This window comes from Apium graveolens, chromosome 7 (genome assembly GCF_009905375.1).
Source record: "Apium graveolens cultivar Ventura chromosome 7, ASM990537v1, whole genome shotgun sequence".
NCBI classification, from domain to species: domain Eukaryota; kingdom Viridiplantae; phylum Streptophyta; class Magnoliopsida; order Apiales; family Apiaceae; genus Apium; species Apium graveolens.
In genome coordinates, this window is record NC_133653.1 from 138,549,319 (window position 1) to 138,570,192 (window position 20,874).

Here is a 20,874-nt window from a genome sequence, read left to right on the forward strand (position 1 = left end):
GCCCGATTGGATGGTGATCACTGGTTCTATAATGGTTTGGGGGCTCAATCTCGGCCCATGCTCGATGCAGCAGCTGGAGGCGCCTTGTGGGCCAAAAGCTATACTGAGGCTTATAATCTTATCGAGACTATGACTGCAAATGAGCATCAAAACCCAACTCAGAGGATGATGCCTGGGAAGGTAGCAGGTATTCTGGAAGTCGATGTAGCCATCGCTATTGCAGCGCAGCTCCAAGCGCTGTCTATGAAGGTCGATTCTCTAGCTACCTACGGAGTCAATCAAATAACTATGGTATGTGAGCTTTGTGCAGGTTCTCATGCTACGGATTAGTGTTCTCTTGTCAACGAATTTGTTCAGTATGTGAACAATTATCAGCAACAACAGCAGCCTATGCCAGCTACTTATCATCCTAACAACAGAAATCATCCAAATTTCAGCTGGGGTAATAATCAGAATGCTATTCAGCCACCATATCAGCAAGGTGTGAGTAAACAGTTCAATCCACCTGGATTCCAGCAACCACAGCAGTATGCTCAAAGGCAATCATATCCTCAACAGGGAAGTGCAGCTGCACCCACTAGTGCTGATTTGAGGAACTTAAGCTGTTGTACAAGAATCAGGCGGTCTCTATCAAGACCTTGGAAAATCAAATCGGTCAAATAGCTAATGCAGTGCTCAATCGTCAACCTGGAACACTTCCCAGTGACACGGAAGTACCAGGCAGGAAGGAAGCTAAAGAACAAGTCAAGGCTATTACCTTAAGGTCTGGGAAAGTTGCTGATGCTGAAAAGGTAAAAGAAGGAGAAGCTGAAGTAGGAGATGAAGAAGCTAAGCAAAAGGAGAAAGCGGCGGAACCAAGGAAGACTACTATTGAACACACTCTGCCTGAGGGTAATACAGGGGAGAAACAGCTCTATCATCCACCACCTTTCCCTAAGAGATTGCAACAACAAAAGCTGGATAAGCAGTTCGGTAAGTTTCTGGAGGTGTTCAAGAAACTTCACATCAATATACCTTTCGCTGAGGCTCTGGAGCAAATGCCTAGTTATGCGAAGTTTATGAAGAGTATTCTTTCAAGGAAGGTGAAACTGGATGACCTTGAGACCGTTGCTCTAACGGAAGAATGCAGCGCTGTGCTGCAGCAAAAGTTACCTCCAAAGCTTAAAGATCCAGGTAGCTTCACCATTCCTTGCACCATTGGCAAGTTATCGTTTGACAAGTGCCTTTGTGATTTGGGAGCAAGCATCAATCTGATGCCGTTGTCGATCTTTAAAAAATTGGATTTGCCTGATCCAAAACCCACCTACATGTCTCTACAATTGGCTGATCGTTCTATTACTTACCCAAGGGGCATAGTGGAGGATGTGCTAGTCAAGGTGGATAAGCTCTTCTTTCTTGCAGACTTTGTTATTCTGGATTTCGAGGAAGATAAGAAGATTCACATAATCTTGGGAAGACCTTTCTTGGCTACTGGCCGTACCTTGATAGATGTGCAGAAAGGTGAACTTACTATGCGGGTGCAGGATCAGGATGTGACCTTCAATGTATTCAAAGCAATGAAATTTCCTACAGAAGATGAGTGCTTAAAAGTGGATGTGATTGATTCTGCGGTTACTTCAGAACTCGATCATATGCTAATGTCTGATGCATTAGAAAAGGCCTTAGGGGGGGGATTTCGACAGTGATGATGAAGATGGCAACGGGCAATTACAATATCTTAATGCTTCTCCCTGGAGGCGAAAGCTGGACATGCCATTTGAATCTCTTGGTACTTCTGACCTCAAGAATGCTGAAGGAAAGCTCAAACCATCAATTGAGGAAGCACCTACCTTGGAGCTTAAGCCTTTACCTGAACATTTGAGGTATGCTTTTTTAGGTGATGCATCTACTTTACCTGTTATTATTGCATCTGACCTTTCAGGTAGTGAGGAGGACAAGCTCTTAAGGATTTTGAGAGAATTCAAATCAGCTATTGGATGGACCATAGCAGACATCAAAGGGATCAGCCCTTCATATTGCATGTATAAGATTCTGCTAGAGGAGGGTAGTAAGCCAACTGTTGAGCAACAGCGCGGACTTAATCTTATCATGAAGGAGGTGGTGAAGAAAGAAATTCTGAAATGGCTGGATGCAGGCATCATTTATCCTATTTCTGACAGTTCTTGGGTGAGCCCCGTGCAATGTGTGCCTAAGAAAGGAGGTATCACTGTGGTAGCAAATGAGAAGAATGAGCTCATTCCCACTCGAACAGTTACAGGATGGAGAGTATGCATGGACTACCGAAAGTTGAACAAGGCCACGAGGAAGGATCACTTCCCTTTTCCATTTATTGATCAGATGCTTGACAGGTTGGCTGGTCATGAGTATTATTATCTTCTGGATGGTTACTCCGGGTATAATCAGATTTATATTGCACCAGAGGATCAAGAAAAGACTACCTTCACTTGTCCATTTGGCACGTTTGCTTTTCGCAGAGTTTCGTTTGGGTTATGTGGCGCACCGACCACTTTTCAGAGATGTATGATGGCTATATTCTCTGACATGATTGGAAATAATGTTGAGGTGTTCATGGACGACTTATCCGTCTTTGGACATTCGTATGATGAATGTTTGAATAATCTTCGTGCCGTGCTCAAAAGGTGTGTGGAAACTAATTTGGTGCTCAATTGGGAAAAATGTCATTTTATGGTGCGTGAAGGCATAATTCTTGGGCATAAGGTCTCTAGCAAGGGTCTTGAGGTGGATAAAGCCAAGGTGGGAGTCATTGAAAATCTTCCACCACCTATTTCTGTGAAAGGAATCCGTAGTTTTCTTGGTCATGCGGGTTTTTATCGGCGGTTCATCAAGGACTTTTCGAAGATATCTAAGCCGTTGTGCAACTTGCTTGAGAAAGATGTGCCTTTCAAATTTGATGATGAATGTTTGACGGCATTCGATACTCTTAAGAAGAGTTTAATCACTGCGCCAGTTATTACAGCACCGGATTGGACAGAGCCTTTTGAGATGATGTGCGATGCGAGTGATTATGCGGTAGGTGCAGTTCTTGGGCAGCGCAAGAATAATCTCTTTCATGTGGTCTACTATGCTAGCAAGACCTTAAATGGGGCCCAAATGAACTACACCACTACTGAGAAGGAGCTCTTAGCTATAGTCTTTGGTTTTGAGAAATTTCGATTTTATCTGCTTGGGACAAAAGTGACAGTATTCACTGATCATGCGGCCATTCGCTATTTGGTTTCCAAGAAGGATTCGAAGCCGAGACTCATTCATTGGGTGCTCTTACTACAGGAATTTGAGTTAGAGATCAAGGATCGGAAAGGTACTGAGAATCAAGTAGCTGACCACCTCTCTAGATTGGAGAATCCCGAGTCTACTTCATAGGATAAGACATTGATCAACGAGTCTTTTTCGAATGAGCAGTTGTTCGCAGTTCAGGAGGAAGAGCCATGGTTTGCAGATATTGTAAACTATCTTGTCAGCAATATAATGCCTCCTAATTTGACCTCAGCTCAAAAGAAGAAGTTTCTGCATGAGGTGAAGTGGTATATGTGGGATGAACCATATTTGTTTAGACAGGGAGCTGACCAGATCATCAGGAGATGTATCCCATTCTCTAAGACAGAAGGGATATTACGAGACTGCCACTCCACAGTATATGGTGGACACTATGGTGGTGAGAAGTCGGCAGCTCGTATTCTGCAAGCAGGTTTTTTCTGGCCTACTTTGTTTAAGGATGCTCATCAATTTGTTTTAAGGTGTGATCGTTGCCAACGAGTAGGAAATTTGACGAGAAAGGATGAGATGCCGTTAAATGTGATGCTTGAAGTCGAGGTCTTTGATGTTTGGGGAATCGATTTCATGGGGCCTTTTGTCTCGTCCTGCAACAATCAGTACATCTTGCTGGCAGTCGATTATGTCTCAAAATGGGTAGAAGTCAAAGCTCTACCGACAAATGATGCAAAGGCAGTGTTGAATTTTCTTCATAAGCAGATTTTCACAGGGTTTGGAATGCCTCGGGTAATTATAAGTGATGAAGGGTCACATTTCTGCAACCGTAAGTTCACTTCTATGATGCAGCGTTATAATGTGAATCATCGAGTTGCTACTGCCTATCATCTGCAAACAAATGGTTAAGCGGAAGTGTCTAACAGAGAGATCAAGCGCATTCTAGAGAAGGTTGTTTGTCCGTCAAGGAAGGATTGGTCTTTAAAGCTTAAGAAGCTGTTTGGGCTTACAGAACAGCATACAAAACTCCACTTGGTATGTCCCCGTTTCAACTGGTGTATGGTAAGGGATGTCATTTACCTGCGGAGCTTGAGCATAAGGCCTATTGGGCATTGAAAAAGTTAAACCTGGATCTAGATGCAGCTGGAAAGAAGCGAATGCTTCAGCTTAATGAACTTGATCAATTTCGACTCCAAGCGTACGAGAACAATAAAATGTACAAGGAAAAGGTGAAGAGGTGGCACGATAGGAAGCTACATCCTAAGTTATTCGTGCCGGGGCAACAAGTTCTCTTATTCAACTCTCGTCTCCGACTTTTTCCTGGGAAGTTGAAATCAAGGTGGTCTGGATCTTTTATTGTCAAAACTGTGTTTCCACACGGAGCGATGGAGATTTTTGAGAATGATTCGTACCAAGCATTCAAGGTTAATGGTCAGCGTTTGAAGCACTACTATGGGGACACGGCAAACCGAGAAGTGGTTAGTGCCGTTTTATTGTCAACTTGAGGAAGGTACGCAACGTCAAGCTAATGACGAAAAAGAAGCGCTGCGTGGGAGGCAACCCATGATTTGTTGTTACAGGAAACCTTAGAAGTTAATAACCTATCCAAAACCATAAAAAAATCAGAAAAACCTGGCTAAAAAAAAAATTCCAGTGACCCCCTGAGCGCCCGCTCAGCTCTGCTGAGCGACCGCTCAGGGGTCGGCTGAATGAATTTTTTTTTAGTCAATAAAAATACAAAAAAAATCAGAAAAATAAAACACAAATTTCAACCCATAAAACCCACAACCTATTCCCCATTTTCCCATGATTTTTACCCATAAACCCACTCCTAATCAAATTCTACCCTCATTCATTCCCTATATATACATACACCTATCCCACATATCTCCCACACAACTTCTACACTCAAACTCTCTCCCAAACACAAAAACACAATTCTCAAACACTTTTATTCAGATTCAATGGCACCCAAGAGAGCAAGGACTATTGATAGCAGCAGCACTGTGCCTACGGCTGATTCTTCGAGGGGTACTGCTGCGAGGCCTCGGTTGAATGACAGGGCTGCGGAGGAGGAGTGCACTAGGCTTTTGGGGAAGCTGATTCTGAAGGAGAGGGGATTTTTACCATCGGGGAGGGATGGTGAGTTGTTACCTATGATTGCTGAGAAGGGGTGGATAGCTTTTTGTGAGTCACCTGAAGCAGTGCCGATTAGCGTGGTTCGCGAGTTCTATGCGAATGCGAAGGCCAAGAAGAATGGGTTTTCTGTGGTCCAGGGGATGACGGTTGATTATCACCCAGCGGCGATTCGCCGTGTGATTGGGCAGCGAGAGAGAAAGCCCACGGAAGAGAACTGGTATGAGAAAACTGCTGAGGATTTTGACTTGGATTTGATTTGTGCTACTCTCTATAGGCCGGGCACAGTTTGGACCTTCAAGACAGGAACTAATGAGTATCATTACTTTCCGGCGATCACGATGAACAGGTGTGCCCGTGCATGGAATGCGTTTATTTGTGCTAATATTTTGCCTTCTTCGCATGCACATGAGGTCACAGTTGAGAGAGCACAGTTGTTGTGGGGAATTTTGAATGAGGAATACTATGTGGACCTTGGTGAGTTCATCTACCAAGGAATTCTGAAGTTTTTGAGGGGAGCTAAGCACATGAACATCCCGTATGCATACACTGTTACTAAGCTTTGCCGAGCGATGGGAGTGAACTGGCCGTCTCATGAGCAGTTACAGTTGCCGGCCGCTCCTATTGATTTCGGGACTCTGAATGCGATGCAGGAGTGGACCGGTGGTGAGCCCGAGGAGCATGGGCTGGGTTATCGTCTTCCAGGAGGGCGTCCAGCACGAGGTGCTACTATGGCGAGGCCTAGGCGTGATGAAGCTGGTTTTTCGAGAGCTCAGGAGGGTGCTGGGATGGCTGATGCCCAATATAGGAGGCTGTCACGGAGGATGGATGCTATGTATGAGACGCAGAGCAGGTTTGCTCAGGAGCTCACCCTTGCGCTAGGGACTGCTTTTCGAGGCCTTGGAGCTGACATCCAGTGGCCAGTTTTTGGTGAGGACTCTGCATATCCGCCTCCTGATACACCACCCACTGAGGGTGATGATGATGATGACTCTGAGTAGGTATACCATGTGTTCCTTTCTACTATCTTCACTGAGGACAGTGAAGATTTTAAGTTTGGGGGTGGTAGTTAAGGAATATTTTGTGTGTGTGTAATATAGATGCATATTCATGATAGTTAGTTCATATAATTGCATAATTTTTGCCATATAGTTTTTTTTATATATAGTTTTATTTGTGTATCATATCATGTAGCTCATGCATATACCATGATCCCTTTTGCGATGATTTACCGACTGATTTGTGATGTTGATGCGAGTGTAGTGATAGCATTAAAGTGATGTTGAGTCATGTAGGTTGATATGCACGCTAGAAACACTTGTATTTTCATTAAGTCTTAGAGAATGCTTAAGGACTAGATTGTTGTTATGATCTGATTGTTTTCGAGGTTAATCTATTTATTATGCTTAGAATTTTATAATAGGTTCTTAGTGATAAAGGCATGAAAAAGAAAAAAAATGGAGTAAAAAAAATGGAATTTGTTGCTAATTGTGGCTAGGCGTCAATTGGCTAGTAGCCGGCTCGTATGTTTATGCGAGTAGTCTAGGGTTGAGCAAGATGGAGCGAAACGCACTTGCTCAGAAATTTTGAAAAAGGAAAAAGAAAAAAAAAGAGAGAAAAATGAGAGAAAAAAAAAGTATGCATAATTGATCACGAGTGGGCTCTTTGGTATTCGAGTTATTAAGTTCTTAGGGGACTTTGTGCCTAGTGACCTAAGGTTTTTAGAGTCTGGGATCCGCTAACCTAACGCTCGCTACATGGATACCATTGTATAAGTCTTTTGTGGACCTCACTCATTGCACGATCAAATAAACATTATTGTTAGGAATAAAAAGCATGATTCCGTGATAAGCTCCAGAATTCTTGTAGTGTTATAAGTCACTTTGTGCCTAGAATTTTTATTCTTTGTATAATCATGTGATTGCCTTGATGATAGTTGAGTCATAATAATGGATTTAGTTCCGGAGCATATCTATTAAGCATCTGCACACACCACGTTTCTGGCTGTATGTTAGTTGGCATGGTTTGATTTATCTTTAGTCGCCTAATTGCATTTGTTGAGATGTTGTAAGTTGGTTGGTTTGTTCGTAGTAAGGGGGATCGCTGCATTTCATATAGATTGCATTCATGCATGTTTTTATTTGTTTTTGAGTCTATGACGCTTGAGGACAAGCATCGATTTAAGTTTGGGGGTGTGATAAGTGGCATTTTATACCACTTAGAACGTCTTAAAATGGCTTAAATTGGTGTCTTGAAATCAAGTATTTTGTGTATTTGATGTGTTTTTCTAGTGTTTGTGCGTTTCAGGGTAATAGTTGCATTTCGGGGGAGTAATCATCAATAATAAGCCTTGGCATGTGTCTAGCATCGCGAGTGGGAAGAAAGGAGTAGATTACAGCGAAGAAACGAAGCAAAAATCAGACATTTTCCAATAGGGGTCTGAGCGCCCGCTCAGCTATGCTGAGCGCCCGCTCAGCTATGCTGAGCGGCCGCGCAGGGACGGGAAATTAAAATATTTATTTTAGATTTCTACTTCTGTTTGGCTTCCAACTTCTGTGTAATCTGAGTTTTATGGGACTTCTATATAAGTAGATTCAGAGACGTTTCACGTGTGTTGAATCGTTGTATTAATCGAGGAGCGAAGGAGATAAGGAAGAAGATCGTTTTAGCACACCGCAACGAAGAGGAAGCATATTTTCTTGTGATTCTTTATTTCGTTGTAACGTTGGATGCTAGTTTTCTTTGCTTTGAACCTATTTACTCTTGTGACGTACTCTGGTTTAATATAATTAGTTTAGTTATTATTCTCTTGTGTTTATTTATCATGTTTTCATATGAACCCATGATGACGATAAATGCTATCATGGGCTAATCGTGATCATGGGGTCGTAACAGATTTACTATGGAATTCTTTAGTTAGTTGTTTAATACCTTAGTGTGTGATGATTGTATGATATCTAGTATTGGTTGTGCGTATTCCTCTTATGTGCATCGCGAACATATAAGATAGGGTGTTAATCTCTTGTGAAGTGACGGTGGATCTCGAGATTTAGAACTTGCCATGCTAGCATAGGTTCATGTATGATGTTGCATGATTAGTGGGTAACTCTAACCGTTTTATTCACCCTGTGTAATCAAAAGGAATAACTTGTGCTTAAATCATTATGTTGTCAATTTCTGTAGACATATAGGGACTCAACATAATTGATGCCTATTCAACTTCTATCTTAATTGTGGATGTTTGGTAGAATGGTATTAGTACAATGAAAGTTGGCTTTTATCAGTTTCGTGTTATTCGATTAATATCATCACTATTGCATGCTAAGGGTAATAACAATAACTATTGAAGGAAGTAGTAATGAAGTTGTGATCTCATGAGTGTTTTAATATTGTTAATTCGAAGTGTTAATTAAGTGGTTAAATTTAGTAGTTAATTGTAGTTCATAATTAGTTAATATTATTCCAAGTGTTATTGTCTTAACATTGAGAAGTAAACATACATTGGTGAGTGAGTTTAAGTGAACATAATTAGTGTGAGTCTCTGTGGGAACGAACTAGAAAGTATTCTATATTACTTGTGAACGCGTATACTTGCGTGAATATTAGCGCGTGTTTTCGCCCTAACAAGTTTTTGGCGCCGCTGCTGGGGACTCGGCGTATTTGTTTAGTTTTTGTACTTACCATCATTGGTCGTTAGGACTCAATGATTAAGACGTGTTACTTATTTTTTCCGGTTGTGTTTCAGGTACTTTAGCGAGCATTTATGCAAACTCGTTCTTGTACTCGCAAGAGGACTTTAGATACAGCTGAGGAGACAGACGAAGTTCTTGGTATTCCGGAGAAGATAGATTTTGAAGATTCGGATTCAGGAAGTGAGCAGAAAGAACCAGTAATCATGGGTGATCGTATTATTCCGGTCGATCCAGCTCTTATGGACTTTTCTCGACCTAAAATTGATGACATTCAGTCAAGCATTCTTCATCCGGCTATTCAAGCTAACACCTTTGAAATCAAGCCGGGCACTATTCAGATGGTGCAGAATTCTGTTTCTTTTGGAGGTGCTGCGACTGAAGACCCCAACATGCACATAAGGAATTTTGTCGAGATCTGCAGTACTTTCAAATATAATGGCGTGACTGATGAGGCTATCAAGCTGAGGTTTTTCCCATTCTCACTGAGGGATAAAGCTAAGGACTGGTTATATTCTGAACCAGCTGGGTCCATCACTACTTGGCAAGATCTTCCGCAAAAGTTTCTGGTAAAGTTTTATCCAATGGCAAAGACTGCTGCTATGAGGAGTGCTCTTACTCAGTTCGCGCAGCAACCTACAGAATCTATGTGTGAAGCTTGGGAACGCTACAAGGAAATGTTGAGAAAGTGTCCACATCATGGAATGCCCGATTGGATGGTGATCACTGGTTTCTATAATGGTTTGGGGGCCCGATTAGATTTTAAGCATTTTTCTTAGTTATGTCTTATTTCTAAGATGTACTGAAGTTGATCAGACTTTAATCTCTATCTGATATTTTGCTGAATGCACACACTTTCACTCCATATGAATGATGAAAAATTACTATGGTGATTAAGTTGTTTTTTACAAACAGTTAAGTGTCATTTGCATAAATTCTGAGGACAAGTTCTGATGATTAAACTCTGAAGAAAACAAGTAGTATTTGTATGAAAAATCACAGAAAAAGATTTTCACTATTTGAGTACAGAAGCCATGTTCTGATGACTGTTAAAATCTGATATAAGTTAAGTTCTTATATTAAATCCTGATGGAATCCTTGATGCTTACGTGGCATTTTTCTTTACTTGACTTATTTGTGGTAAAATACTAAACAGTCATATTTAAATCAGAATAAAATTGGGGTGAGATAAAAATAGTCATAATCATTATGGGTTAGTGGTTAACGTGTATGTCCTGAAAATTTGCATGTGCACGGTAATTATTGCTTATTTTTCGTGCCCATTAACTCCTCTCTAACCGTTTATTGACTGTTCACACGGTGCCAGGTGTAAAGTGTATATTATGCTTTAAAAATATAACTGTTGAGTGGAGAGAGTATATATATGTGAGTTAACAGATTTTATAATCTTTTACTTACTTTTCTACTTTTCATCTCTCTTATTTTCTCTATCTCTCTCTCTAATATTCTCTGAAGCATTTTCTTTCAGGCCTTTTAACAAACACTTTGCAAACACTCTCCTTCTCACTTAATTTCTTACAGAGATGGCACCAAAAGACGTAATTTTCAATGGAGCTAAGTTTGTTCCTAACAACTACTCCGCCATTCTTAGCAAGGCTGAAGCTTCATCAGAACTTCACTTCATTCAGGATTTTCTCACTAATTCTGATATTGGGTACGCTCTAACCCAACCTGATGCAGTCTCTGGAACTCAAGTGCTGGAGTTTTGGAGAAGTGGAGTATATGATGATGGTGGTGCTCAAGGGTCCCCAAGTATAATATTTTCATCAGGGGAGGACGAGCATGTCGTCACTTTGGCTACGGTTACTGCAGTTGCCTGAGAACCGTGTTTACTCTACTGTTGAGGAGCCAGTTCTTCAAAATATGATGGCTAGTCTGGGGTATGAAAGGACATTGGACAAGCTGGGTCAATTGAAGAGACCTTACATAAGGAGGGAATGGAGTTTTTTCTTTGACTGCATCACTAAGGCTTTTATAAACAAATGTTCTAATTTTGATGCCATCCCCATCCTGAGTAAACAAATCGGGTATGCTCTCATTAATCAAACTAATTTTGATTATGCAAGTGTTGTTTTAGGTTTCATTGGGGATAGGATGATAGATTATAGAAATACTGTCTATTTTGCTAGATTCTGTCAGCTTATTTATAGCTTTTGTTGTGATAATAAGCCCCAAGTAGCTCATCAATTACTTCCATCATTCAAACTAGCCAAAAGAGCTTTTAATGACTTATTATCTACTGATAATAAAAAGGCTGTGTTGAGACCCCTCTAAATACCTTTATCTGTCAAACAAGCCTTAATAATCTATGATCCAGTTAAATACACTGCACTATATCCTGATGTCCAACCATCAGAACCTCAACCATCAGCACTTACCACCTCTACACAAACACCTCAGACCGCTCAACCCTCTACACAAACAACCAGACCTTCATCTTCCAAACCTTCTAAGAGGACAAAGTCTGTTCTTCAACCTCCACAAAATAGAAGGAAGATGATTTTCAGAGATGAGTCTGAGAGTGAAGAGGAAACAATTGAAGCACGAGTTCATGCATATGAACCTGTGATAGTTGAAGCTGAGAATGTTACTTCTCAGAAATAAACAATAGCTTAAAATTCTGATACTTTGAAAAGGAAAGCTGTAAATTCTGATGCTGCTGAAGCAACTCCTTCATTGGCAAGGAGATTGAAGAAAATGAAGGCAAAGAGGTATTTGGCTAAGGCTATATCAGAATATACTGAAGAAGCTGAGGAAGGGGATCAGGAATCTCTGATCTCACAAGAACCAATTATCATTGAAGCCCTTCCAGCTCAAGCCAAAGACACTACTAATGACACAGTTCTTACCCCTCATGTCTCTCTTATTAAAGCTACAGATGATGCTAAAGAATAAACTAATATTTCTGAAATAGATATTCATAATTTGAATATACCCGAAGTTCTTTATTTGGAAGTTCCATCTGCATTAAAGACACCAGCTCTGGAGATAAATTCCGCTGATCAGAATTTAGATGATGTTATTCCTGAATCTCTAGTTGCTTCACACACTGTTGAGCTATCAGAACAGAATGAGTCTTCCTCAAGTTCTGATGATAGTGTTTCTGTTGAGACTCCAGTACCTACTCTAGGCAAGGAAGAATTGGTGAAGAAATTTGTTGAAAAGGAAGCACCTATTCTTTGGGAGGATACTCACAGAGGTGTTGAGTGGACCAAGAAGTGGAATGAATCAAATTTTATTCCATGTTTTAAAATTCTGACAGAGCATATTGTAAAAGCTGATGAGTTGCTCACAAATACTGATTTTAAGACACAACTCAAGATCACAGCTCTGTCTATAAAACATCTTCAAGGTCTACATACTGCTACTCATGAAAAGGTTGATACACTCAGAGAACAAGCTGATAAGCTCGATCAGGTGCTCAAGCTTGACAAAAACAGGTATATCAGACCTATTTCTGAAAAAGTTGTAGCCATTGAGAAAACTCAAGAGAAGCAACAGGCCCAAATTGCTAAGGTTCTGGCTCATCAAGCTTCTCAGAAAGCTCAATTGGATGAAATCCAATCTTCAGTTGAACTTCTTCTTTCTCTCTTACTTCCTGATGATTCCAAAAAGGGGGAGAAGGTAGTTAAGTCCAAATGCTCACCTACTCAAGAACTGAAGAAAAAGGATGATAAAGGTGATGACCAGGGAAACTCTGAAAAGAGCAGAGGTCAAAGAAAAGTTCAAGGAAAATCTTCAATTCAGAACAAGTCAAGTTCTGATCCTGTGAATGCTCAAAGACTGAAGTCAAGTGGTGATAAGCAAAGTCTGATGTCAAGTTCTGATATTCTGATTCAATCAGGATCTGAAGACTCTCAGAAGTTCTTGCAAACTCTGAAGTTAAAGGGGAAACAGACTACTGTTTATTACAAAGATCCTAAAATCCAGACATTTGATGGGGAGATATCAAGAAGATTATTTCTAAAACACAATCCAGGAATGGATTTAGAAACTCTCAAGAAGGAAGAAGCTAGATTTGCTGCTGAGAAGACAAATCCTAAGTCTAAAGCTTCTGATGCAAAGAAACCTCCAAGGCCAAAGGAAAAGGGCATTGTGATCAAGGAAAAGTCAAGTTCTGAAACTTCAAAGTTCAAAACTAGATCACAGACTGAGAGTAATCCCAAAGACAAAGGGAAAGGAAAAATTGATGAACCAACCAAGTCACTGGACTTGAAAACTTCTCAAGATCTGATGAAACTAGTGTGTAAAATGGTTCAAGTATCTGATGATAATCTTGTTGAAGATGAAACTGTTCAAATTCTGAAAAGAAGAAAGATAAGTGAAGATTCTAAAACAACCTCTGACACTGCTCAAGTTGTTATTCAGAATAAATGACAGGAAGGTACAGAAGAAACAACAAATATCAAACTATCAAGACATCAACTACTGACAATGCTCAAGTTGATTTGGATAAAATGATAATTGCTGATAGGAAGAAGTTGTTATGGAAGAAAGATACTCCACTTGAACCAAATCTCATGATTAATCAACTTGCTACATTTGGGTTGAAAGCCAAGCAACCTAGAGATAGAGCTGGATTAGGTTCTGACGAAGAGAAGATTCAAACATGAGTAGAGGTTACTCTAAGAGATCCTTTCATATTGACAAACAAACCATATGAACAAATCAAACAAAGGCACCTTGACAAGGTGTTGTCTGCTCAAGTTGTGATAGATGCTCATGATAAGGAGAATCTAAAAGAGAAATTGATCTTATTTCTCAATGATGGAAGGACTTATAGATTAGCTGATACTGATGTATTAAAGAAGTCTATCAGGGAACTTCAACATATTCATTATCTTCTGGAAGTAAAATCTGATGTTACAAGAAAATGGTCAGAATATATTTTGAAGGCTATAAAAGATCTATTCAGAATCTCTGGTACAAAGACTTCTCATTCCAGTCCAATAATCACTGAAGGTGATGGAAGAGAAATTCCTATGCTGAAGAATTCTGCTAAGTGGAAGTTATTCTGAAAGGAAGATGCTTATGTTATAATGAAAACTCTTCACATCCTAAGGTTATCAGACTTGGTGATGGACTTGAAAGAACATCCATTCAAGCTCTCAGAACAACCATTTATCAAATTGGTGATAGTAATGAAGAAGAACTGATGCAGGTCAAATCACAGTTAGCTGAAGTTCTGAAGAAAGCTGAAGATAATTTGATAAATGATTTTGTTAAGAATCATTATGGATTCAGATTGATTCAGTGATGTTGGTAAAACTGGATGTTTTGTAAGTTGTAATTAATAGTCTTATTAAACTCTTATTGCATTTGAACTTAAATGTTTTTGACATCATCAAATCTATTAACTTGTACATTCTTGCATAATTACAAGTTGGGGAGATTGTTGGATATATTTGAGATGTCATGTCTAATATGTTTCATGTTTAGTTTTCAGATCTTAACTAACAGGAAATATCAGTACTTACTGGAAGTCAGGACTTAAGGATATTAGGGTTTAGATTATCAGAAGTTAATATCAGAAGATGGATATCGGAACTTAAGTATTGGAGGACTAACAGTTTAGGAAGGAAGCTGATTCACAGGAAAGAAGATCGAGACTAATACACGAAGAAGATATGCATGGAAAGAGTTCGAGGACTACAAGAATTATATAAGATATCTGGTTGATATATTTTAGGAGACAGAATTATATTCCATATCAACTAGAAGTTATCTTGTAACTGCGTGTCTATAAAAACACAGACATAGGTTTACTCTATAAGAGTTACGATCATCGAGAAGATCATATATTGTAACCTAGCAGCTCTCGTGATATTTGTTCATCACTGAGAGAGAACAGTTCCATTGTAACAGAGTTTATTATATCGAATACATCTGTTTTCTGTTGCTTGTGCTTTAAATCGATTTGATTGTATTCTACACTGTATTCAACCCCCTTCTACAGTGTTGTGTGACCTAACAGTTATATCTATACTATATTGTAGCATTTGATTCAATACATTTTCTACTATTTAAATGATATATATTATTCAATAATTTGAAGGAATTAACCAGTTTAACTAATATTTATAAAACTTTATCGAATTGAAAAATATTTAATTTTAGGAGAATTGTATACAATATTATCAAATTATTATATGAAGAAATATTAGAGTTGTAATGAAAGAATCTTAAAAATAGTTTAAATAACAATATACTTACAATTTTTCCTTCAAATTCTTGAAAAAAATCATGAACATCAATAATAAGTATTATAATATATAATTTATTTTTATGTTACAATCATGATTGATACTCGATCGCGTAAAAAATAGATATGAATTGTTTATCATTGATAATGTGAATACCATATATAAATTATTGCAATTTATTTATTACATAATTTTAATTTTTGAATAATTATAAATACATGTTATTTAAGTAATAGATTGTCTCACTAGATGATAATAATGATTATACATGTACATAAATCAGATATTTAATATATAAATAATTGAAACCATCGTAATTTCCTAAGAAATGTAACATACGATAATTTACATGTTTACACAGACACATATAACTTAATCTTATTTTGTTAACAGTATTGTAAAAAAACTAACATTTTTCCAAACATACATACGTTGAATTTCAAAAACTAACATTTTTCATTAAAATCAACTTTTATATTAACAGTAGTATAAATTTTACATTATTGTATATTATGATTGCAAATAATTCTGAATTCAGCTATTTATTTTTTTATCTTTTTAAATTGAGTAAGTTAATTGTAGGTTAGTAGAGAACTCAGTAATAATATAGACCAGTATATATAGTTTATTTAAATAAAATTCAAAATTTTTGGTCAACTCTGTATTCAACATATATGTTAATTTTTAACTTTTTATTTATAAACATACCAACGACATTCTACATATTAAGTTTAATTGTTTCATTTTAAACGTACACTGACTACCCTGTTTATATTCATTCATTAAATACAATTATACAACACAAACAAAAATATATATATTTTGCTTAATGAGCTATATTGGAAACGTTGTGTAATTTAGTAATGTCTTGTATGAAAATGATACATATTCATAAATACATTAGACATTATACATTATTTATAAATAAGAAAATAACTAAAAATATTATAATTGCATGCATAAAAAAACTCTAGAAAATAACCTGTGCCTCGCACGTGTTATTATGCTAGTTAGTGGTAAAATAACACCATATCTCCAATGATTTGTTCTAAATCTTGTTTCAAATTTAAATAACTTCCTGGTATTTCACACTTTTAATTTCCTAATTCATCAATTTCTCCTTTTTTTTCACTTTTTGATGAGTTGGCAATTATAGCACAATGGTATATTTTGTGCTAAATTTAGCACAAACTCTAGCATTGTGCTATTTTGGCACAAAATTTAGCACATAATTGGATTGCGAGTTTTTACTTTTGTTCAATATTATACGTGGAGGACAAGAGGGGGCTACTCTAATAAAAACCAATTTTAAAATAAAAATTAGAAATCAAGTGTATTTTTTTAAAAATTACTTCGAAATATATTGTATATGGTATGCAAATCGATCGTTGAGAGATTGAGAAAAATACAGTGAAGTCGGATTTAAAAAATAACTTACCGTTTGACGGGAAAAATCAAATTAAAAACGAAGGGGAAAAGCTGTGAGATTGTATATGGGAGGGTGCAGGTTAATTGGGTGTGGTGCTTTTAAGGGTACCATTAAATTAGATTGATGAAATGGTTTAGACTCTGTTTGAGAGTGCTGTTAAAAACTGCTATGCTGTGAAAAAAGTGCTGGTGAAAAAAGTGCTGTCAGAAAAATTAGATGACTATTTTGGTAATTTTTTTAATTTATGCATATTTTGAAATATATTATATAAAAATAATATTTTTGAGATGATTTGATGGTGAAACTGATAATTACTTTTTGCAAAAGCTGAAAATAGCTTTTTCGAAAAGTATGAGGGGACACATCTTTTAGAGAAAAATGTTTTTTTTTCGGATAACAGCATTTTAATTTTAGTTTTTATTTGATTAATGTGCTTATATATATTATATATATATGCTTGGAGTCCGGGCATATCATCACTCGGTCCTGCATAGTTTACTTTTGGGGACAAACGCCGGCATGTTTTAAAAACGCAATATTGAAAACATACACTAGTAGGATAAACCGCCCAGGGTGTTTGGAGAAGGAATCCAAGAAGAACAAGTTGGGTTTTCGATTTGTAGGCTACTTTGTTGTATTTCATTCTTCTACTTGTTTCTGTTCTTATGTTTGATTGATTGATTTGAGTTAGATTTTAAACCCAAACACACTCCACTCCCACTTTAACACATATGTATTACCTGATTTTACTTGCTTTGATTTAGGATTCATTTATATTGATTATTATTATTGATTGATTCATGTTTTATAGCTTGGTTAACCCTAGCCCTCATCAATGGACAGACATGATTTAAATGAGAATAGTGCCCACTTGCTTTCTCGTGTCCACCAACTGGAGAACGGTATTATTTTAATTCCATCTCCCAACCCCCCCTATTATTTCCAATTACTCAGATTTCTCTCCCAACTTATTCTTCCAGATTAACTTTTTTTTAGCTACTCCCCTAATTCAATTATATTCTATTCTTCAACTGACAAACACATATCATTCTCTTTGAAGAGCGTGAAGAATTACGTAAAGATATTGAGCAATTGTGTATGCAAAACACTGGACCTGCCTATGTTGCTGTTGCAACACGGATGCATTTCCAGAGGTACTAATCAACTCTATGACATCTCTTACAATTTTCTACTTCACATTTAAAAAGAAGCTTGATTATTTCAACATATAACTAGGACTGCTGCCTTGGAGCAGGATATTGACAACTTAAGAAAGACGTTAGCGTCTTGCATGAGAGACACCACAAATCTTCAAGAAGAGCTTTCAGAGGCTTATCAAATTAAAGTTAGCTTCATTCAATTTTTGTTTTTGCATTTACTAATATTTCTGTATAGTCTGTTGGCTAACATCTTCAAATTATGCTTTTTCTGCTGCCTTCAGAGCCAATTGGCTGATCTACATAGTGCTGAAGTCGCAAAGGTCTCTTCTGCCCTCTGGCTTTTTAAGAAATTGGTCAAATATCAGTTTATACATTAGTAATATAGGAGAAATGACTAAAGTAGCATGTCATCTTATTTCCTATGCACCTATCCTTTTAGGAATTCTTAAGAGTTGCATCTTATTGAATAGGAATCCTTATTAGAGATGCAAGCCTATAATAGCATATTTTGTTGGCATCTTACCATCTGTGGAATTGCTTAGTTTCTGCAGGGACATCATTCTGGGATGAATACAATCCAATTTTGTCCCTAAAATAGCATATAAGGTCTCATTAGAAAGCATATGATACCAGTGACGCAGGCTAATTGACTTCTTGAGTATGCATCTAGTTTTTGATTAAACTTAATGTGTGATGTTTCAAGTTGCAGTAAAAAGTCGTGTATGTCTTGTATTTCTAGTTTTCTGGCCTTGTTATATATGTCAACTTTGTTCTTTTCCTTTTCTGCGGTTACTCACCTTGGTCTTTCTTTTGATAATCTATTTATGTGAACTAGTTCCATAAAAAAATTATACAAAATCTGTACTGCAATGAGAAGATTGGATATCAACTTCACTGGATATTATACATGCAAAACTGAATGAACGTGCTTTACCCAGAACATTAGTTAACATCTTGGAGAGGTCTATTTACACGCGAGACTTAACATGAAATTGTTTATGTTATTGTATATTTCATTTTTACCATTGAAACAATATTAGGAAATGATTTATATGTTTGACAAAGCAATTTTAAGTAAATTTAAAAGCTACTATTTCTAAGATCACATCAAGCATTTACTGGTCATGTTTATTGGGAATCCTCGGGGTGTACAGATTTGTAATATTTTTCCAGTGATGTCAAATTGAGTGTTATTTAGAACAAGTTAGTGACTTGATTCCTGAAACAAAATAATAATCGGCCTTTATACACATTTACACAAACATTTCTTTGCATCTGATTTTTGTTATAAGGCTTTGCTACTATATTATATGCTAGCCTATAACTCGTGATTATAGAATTTGTAATCTTATTGCATATATAATAATTATGAAAATTTATAAAAGATAATAAAATTAAATATAATCTATATGTGTAATTGAAATTAATGGAACTAATAATATATATATATATATATTTTATTGTATGTCTTGATGAATTCAAAATTTAGATAATTAAAATATTAAATTTTTGAATTTTGTTTATATTTAATCTAAAAATTCATGTATATTTACTTTAAAATTTAACAATCATATACACATCTATACTATATTGTTAAATCCAAAATATTGAAAACATGGTAGTACGGTACTTATATTTTAATACTTACACTTAAACCTTTAATTTATAATTAATATTTTTATTATATGAGACTCTTTACATTAACTTTTTTCTTTAAAAACATCCACATTTTAATTACTAGTGTTAGCTGAGAGACAAGTCCTGCTACATTGCTACATGTGAGAGACGAGAGGAGTCTGAGGTGTACGTTGGTATTGTTTTTTTCATAATATATATCTAGATGTTTGTTTTGTGTCTTTCTAATTTTTATTTTTTTTGAATTTTATTGTGAAAAAGGGTTGATTATTTTTGGAAGATGTTAACCAAACAACCAAATTATCTTATGTTGTGTTTATAATAATAGAATTTCGTACAATGCACATATAATTTTAACATTTGTTATCTTATCAATAATATTATATTTATAGTATTTACTTCTTTATACTAAAATGGTATTTTTTTATTTTCTTGTAAATTTGTTGTTTTGTTCCTATTTATCATTAATTATTTTGTGATAGAAAATTTAATTTATATAATAATTTTGGAAATTAGAAATCTCTAGTCTTGTAACCGGTAACCGGTATGATGTAGGTTTTTTTAAACAAATGTAATTTTAAATAGAAATTAAATAATTATAAATAAAATATTATTTAAAATTGATACAATATTTTATTATAATTAATTTTAAGAGTTGTTAAGAGATTTCGAGAAAGATAAGTTGTTCACTTGATATTCAGGTGATGGTAGTAGAGTTGGAAAGTAGCCGGGAAGAATGCACAAGTTCAAACTTATATTGATTTATTTTCTTATCGTATTTAATAATTTTGATTTTGTAAATAAATTTGGAAGATTTTGTGTTAGGTCACACACACTGTAGAAGGGGTTGAATACAGTGTCAAATCGAATATAAGAACACAAGTAACAGAAAACAGATTTTATTCAACACAATAAACTCTGTTACAATATGCAACTGTCCTCTCTCTCAGTGATGAACAAATTATCACGAGAGCTGCTAGGGTTACAATAAATAATAACTTCGATTATGATAACACGTATAGTGTAAACGCTATGTCTGTGTTTATATACTACACAGTTACAAAATAATCTCTAATTGATATTGAATATGATTCTGTATCCTAAAATATATCGATTAGATATTTTCTTTTCCAAGTCTTTTATTTTCCATAGAAATCTTCTCCATGCATATCTCTTCTTTATTTAGTCTTGATCTTCTTTCCTTTCAATCAGCCTTTCCCGAACTGTTTGTCCTTCCGCACTTAAGTTCTGATATCCATCTTCAATTTAAGTACTGATATCCTTAAGTTCTGACTTTCAGTAAGTGCTGATTTCAAATTCATTTAACTCTTCCTGCATTCACAAGATTGGTCTTGGCAAACCTCTCACAAGATCTT

At 36.5% G+C, this 20,874-nt stretch overlaps 1 protein-coding gene and 1 non-coding gene across 12 annotated transcripts in view; one reads left to right on the plus strand and one right to left on the minus strand.

The window, feature by feature from the left end:
• Positions 1-9,649: 9,649 nt before the first annotated feature.
• Positions 9,650-9,756, minus strand: LOC141675394 (small nucleolar RNA R71). The gene has a single exon (XR_012556050.1). It is a non-coding gene; the product is annotated as a small nucleolar RNA R71 (small nucleolar RNA).
• Positions 9,757-17,182: 7,426 nt separating this feature from the next.
• Positions 17,183-20,874, plus strand: part of LOC141670883 (uncharacterized) — a 33,157-nt gene continuing 29,465 nt past the window's right edge. For 5 of the 11 annotated variants that reach the window (XM_074476930.1, XM_074476932.1, XM_074476934.1 and 2 more), the window contains exons 1-5: positions 17,183-17,306; positions 17,515-17,605; positions 17,764-17,857; positions 17,940-18,048; positions 18,145-18,183. In XM_074476930.1, coding sequence (XP_074333031.1) covers positions 17,539-17,605; positions 17,764-17,857; positions 17,940-18,048; positions 18,145-18,183 — 309 coding nt within the window. In that variant the 5' untranslated portion in view covers positions 17,183-17,306; positions 17,515-17,538. Of the gene's footprint in view, positions 17,323-17,514; positions 17,606-17,763; positions 17,858-17,939; positions 18,049-18,144; positions 18,184-18,405; positions 18,522-20,874 lie in introns of all 11 variants that reach the window. The other 6 variants (XM_074476936.1, XM_074476937.1, XM_074476935.1 and 3 more) reach the window with 3 other exon arrangements.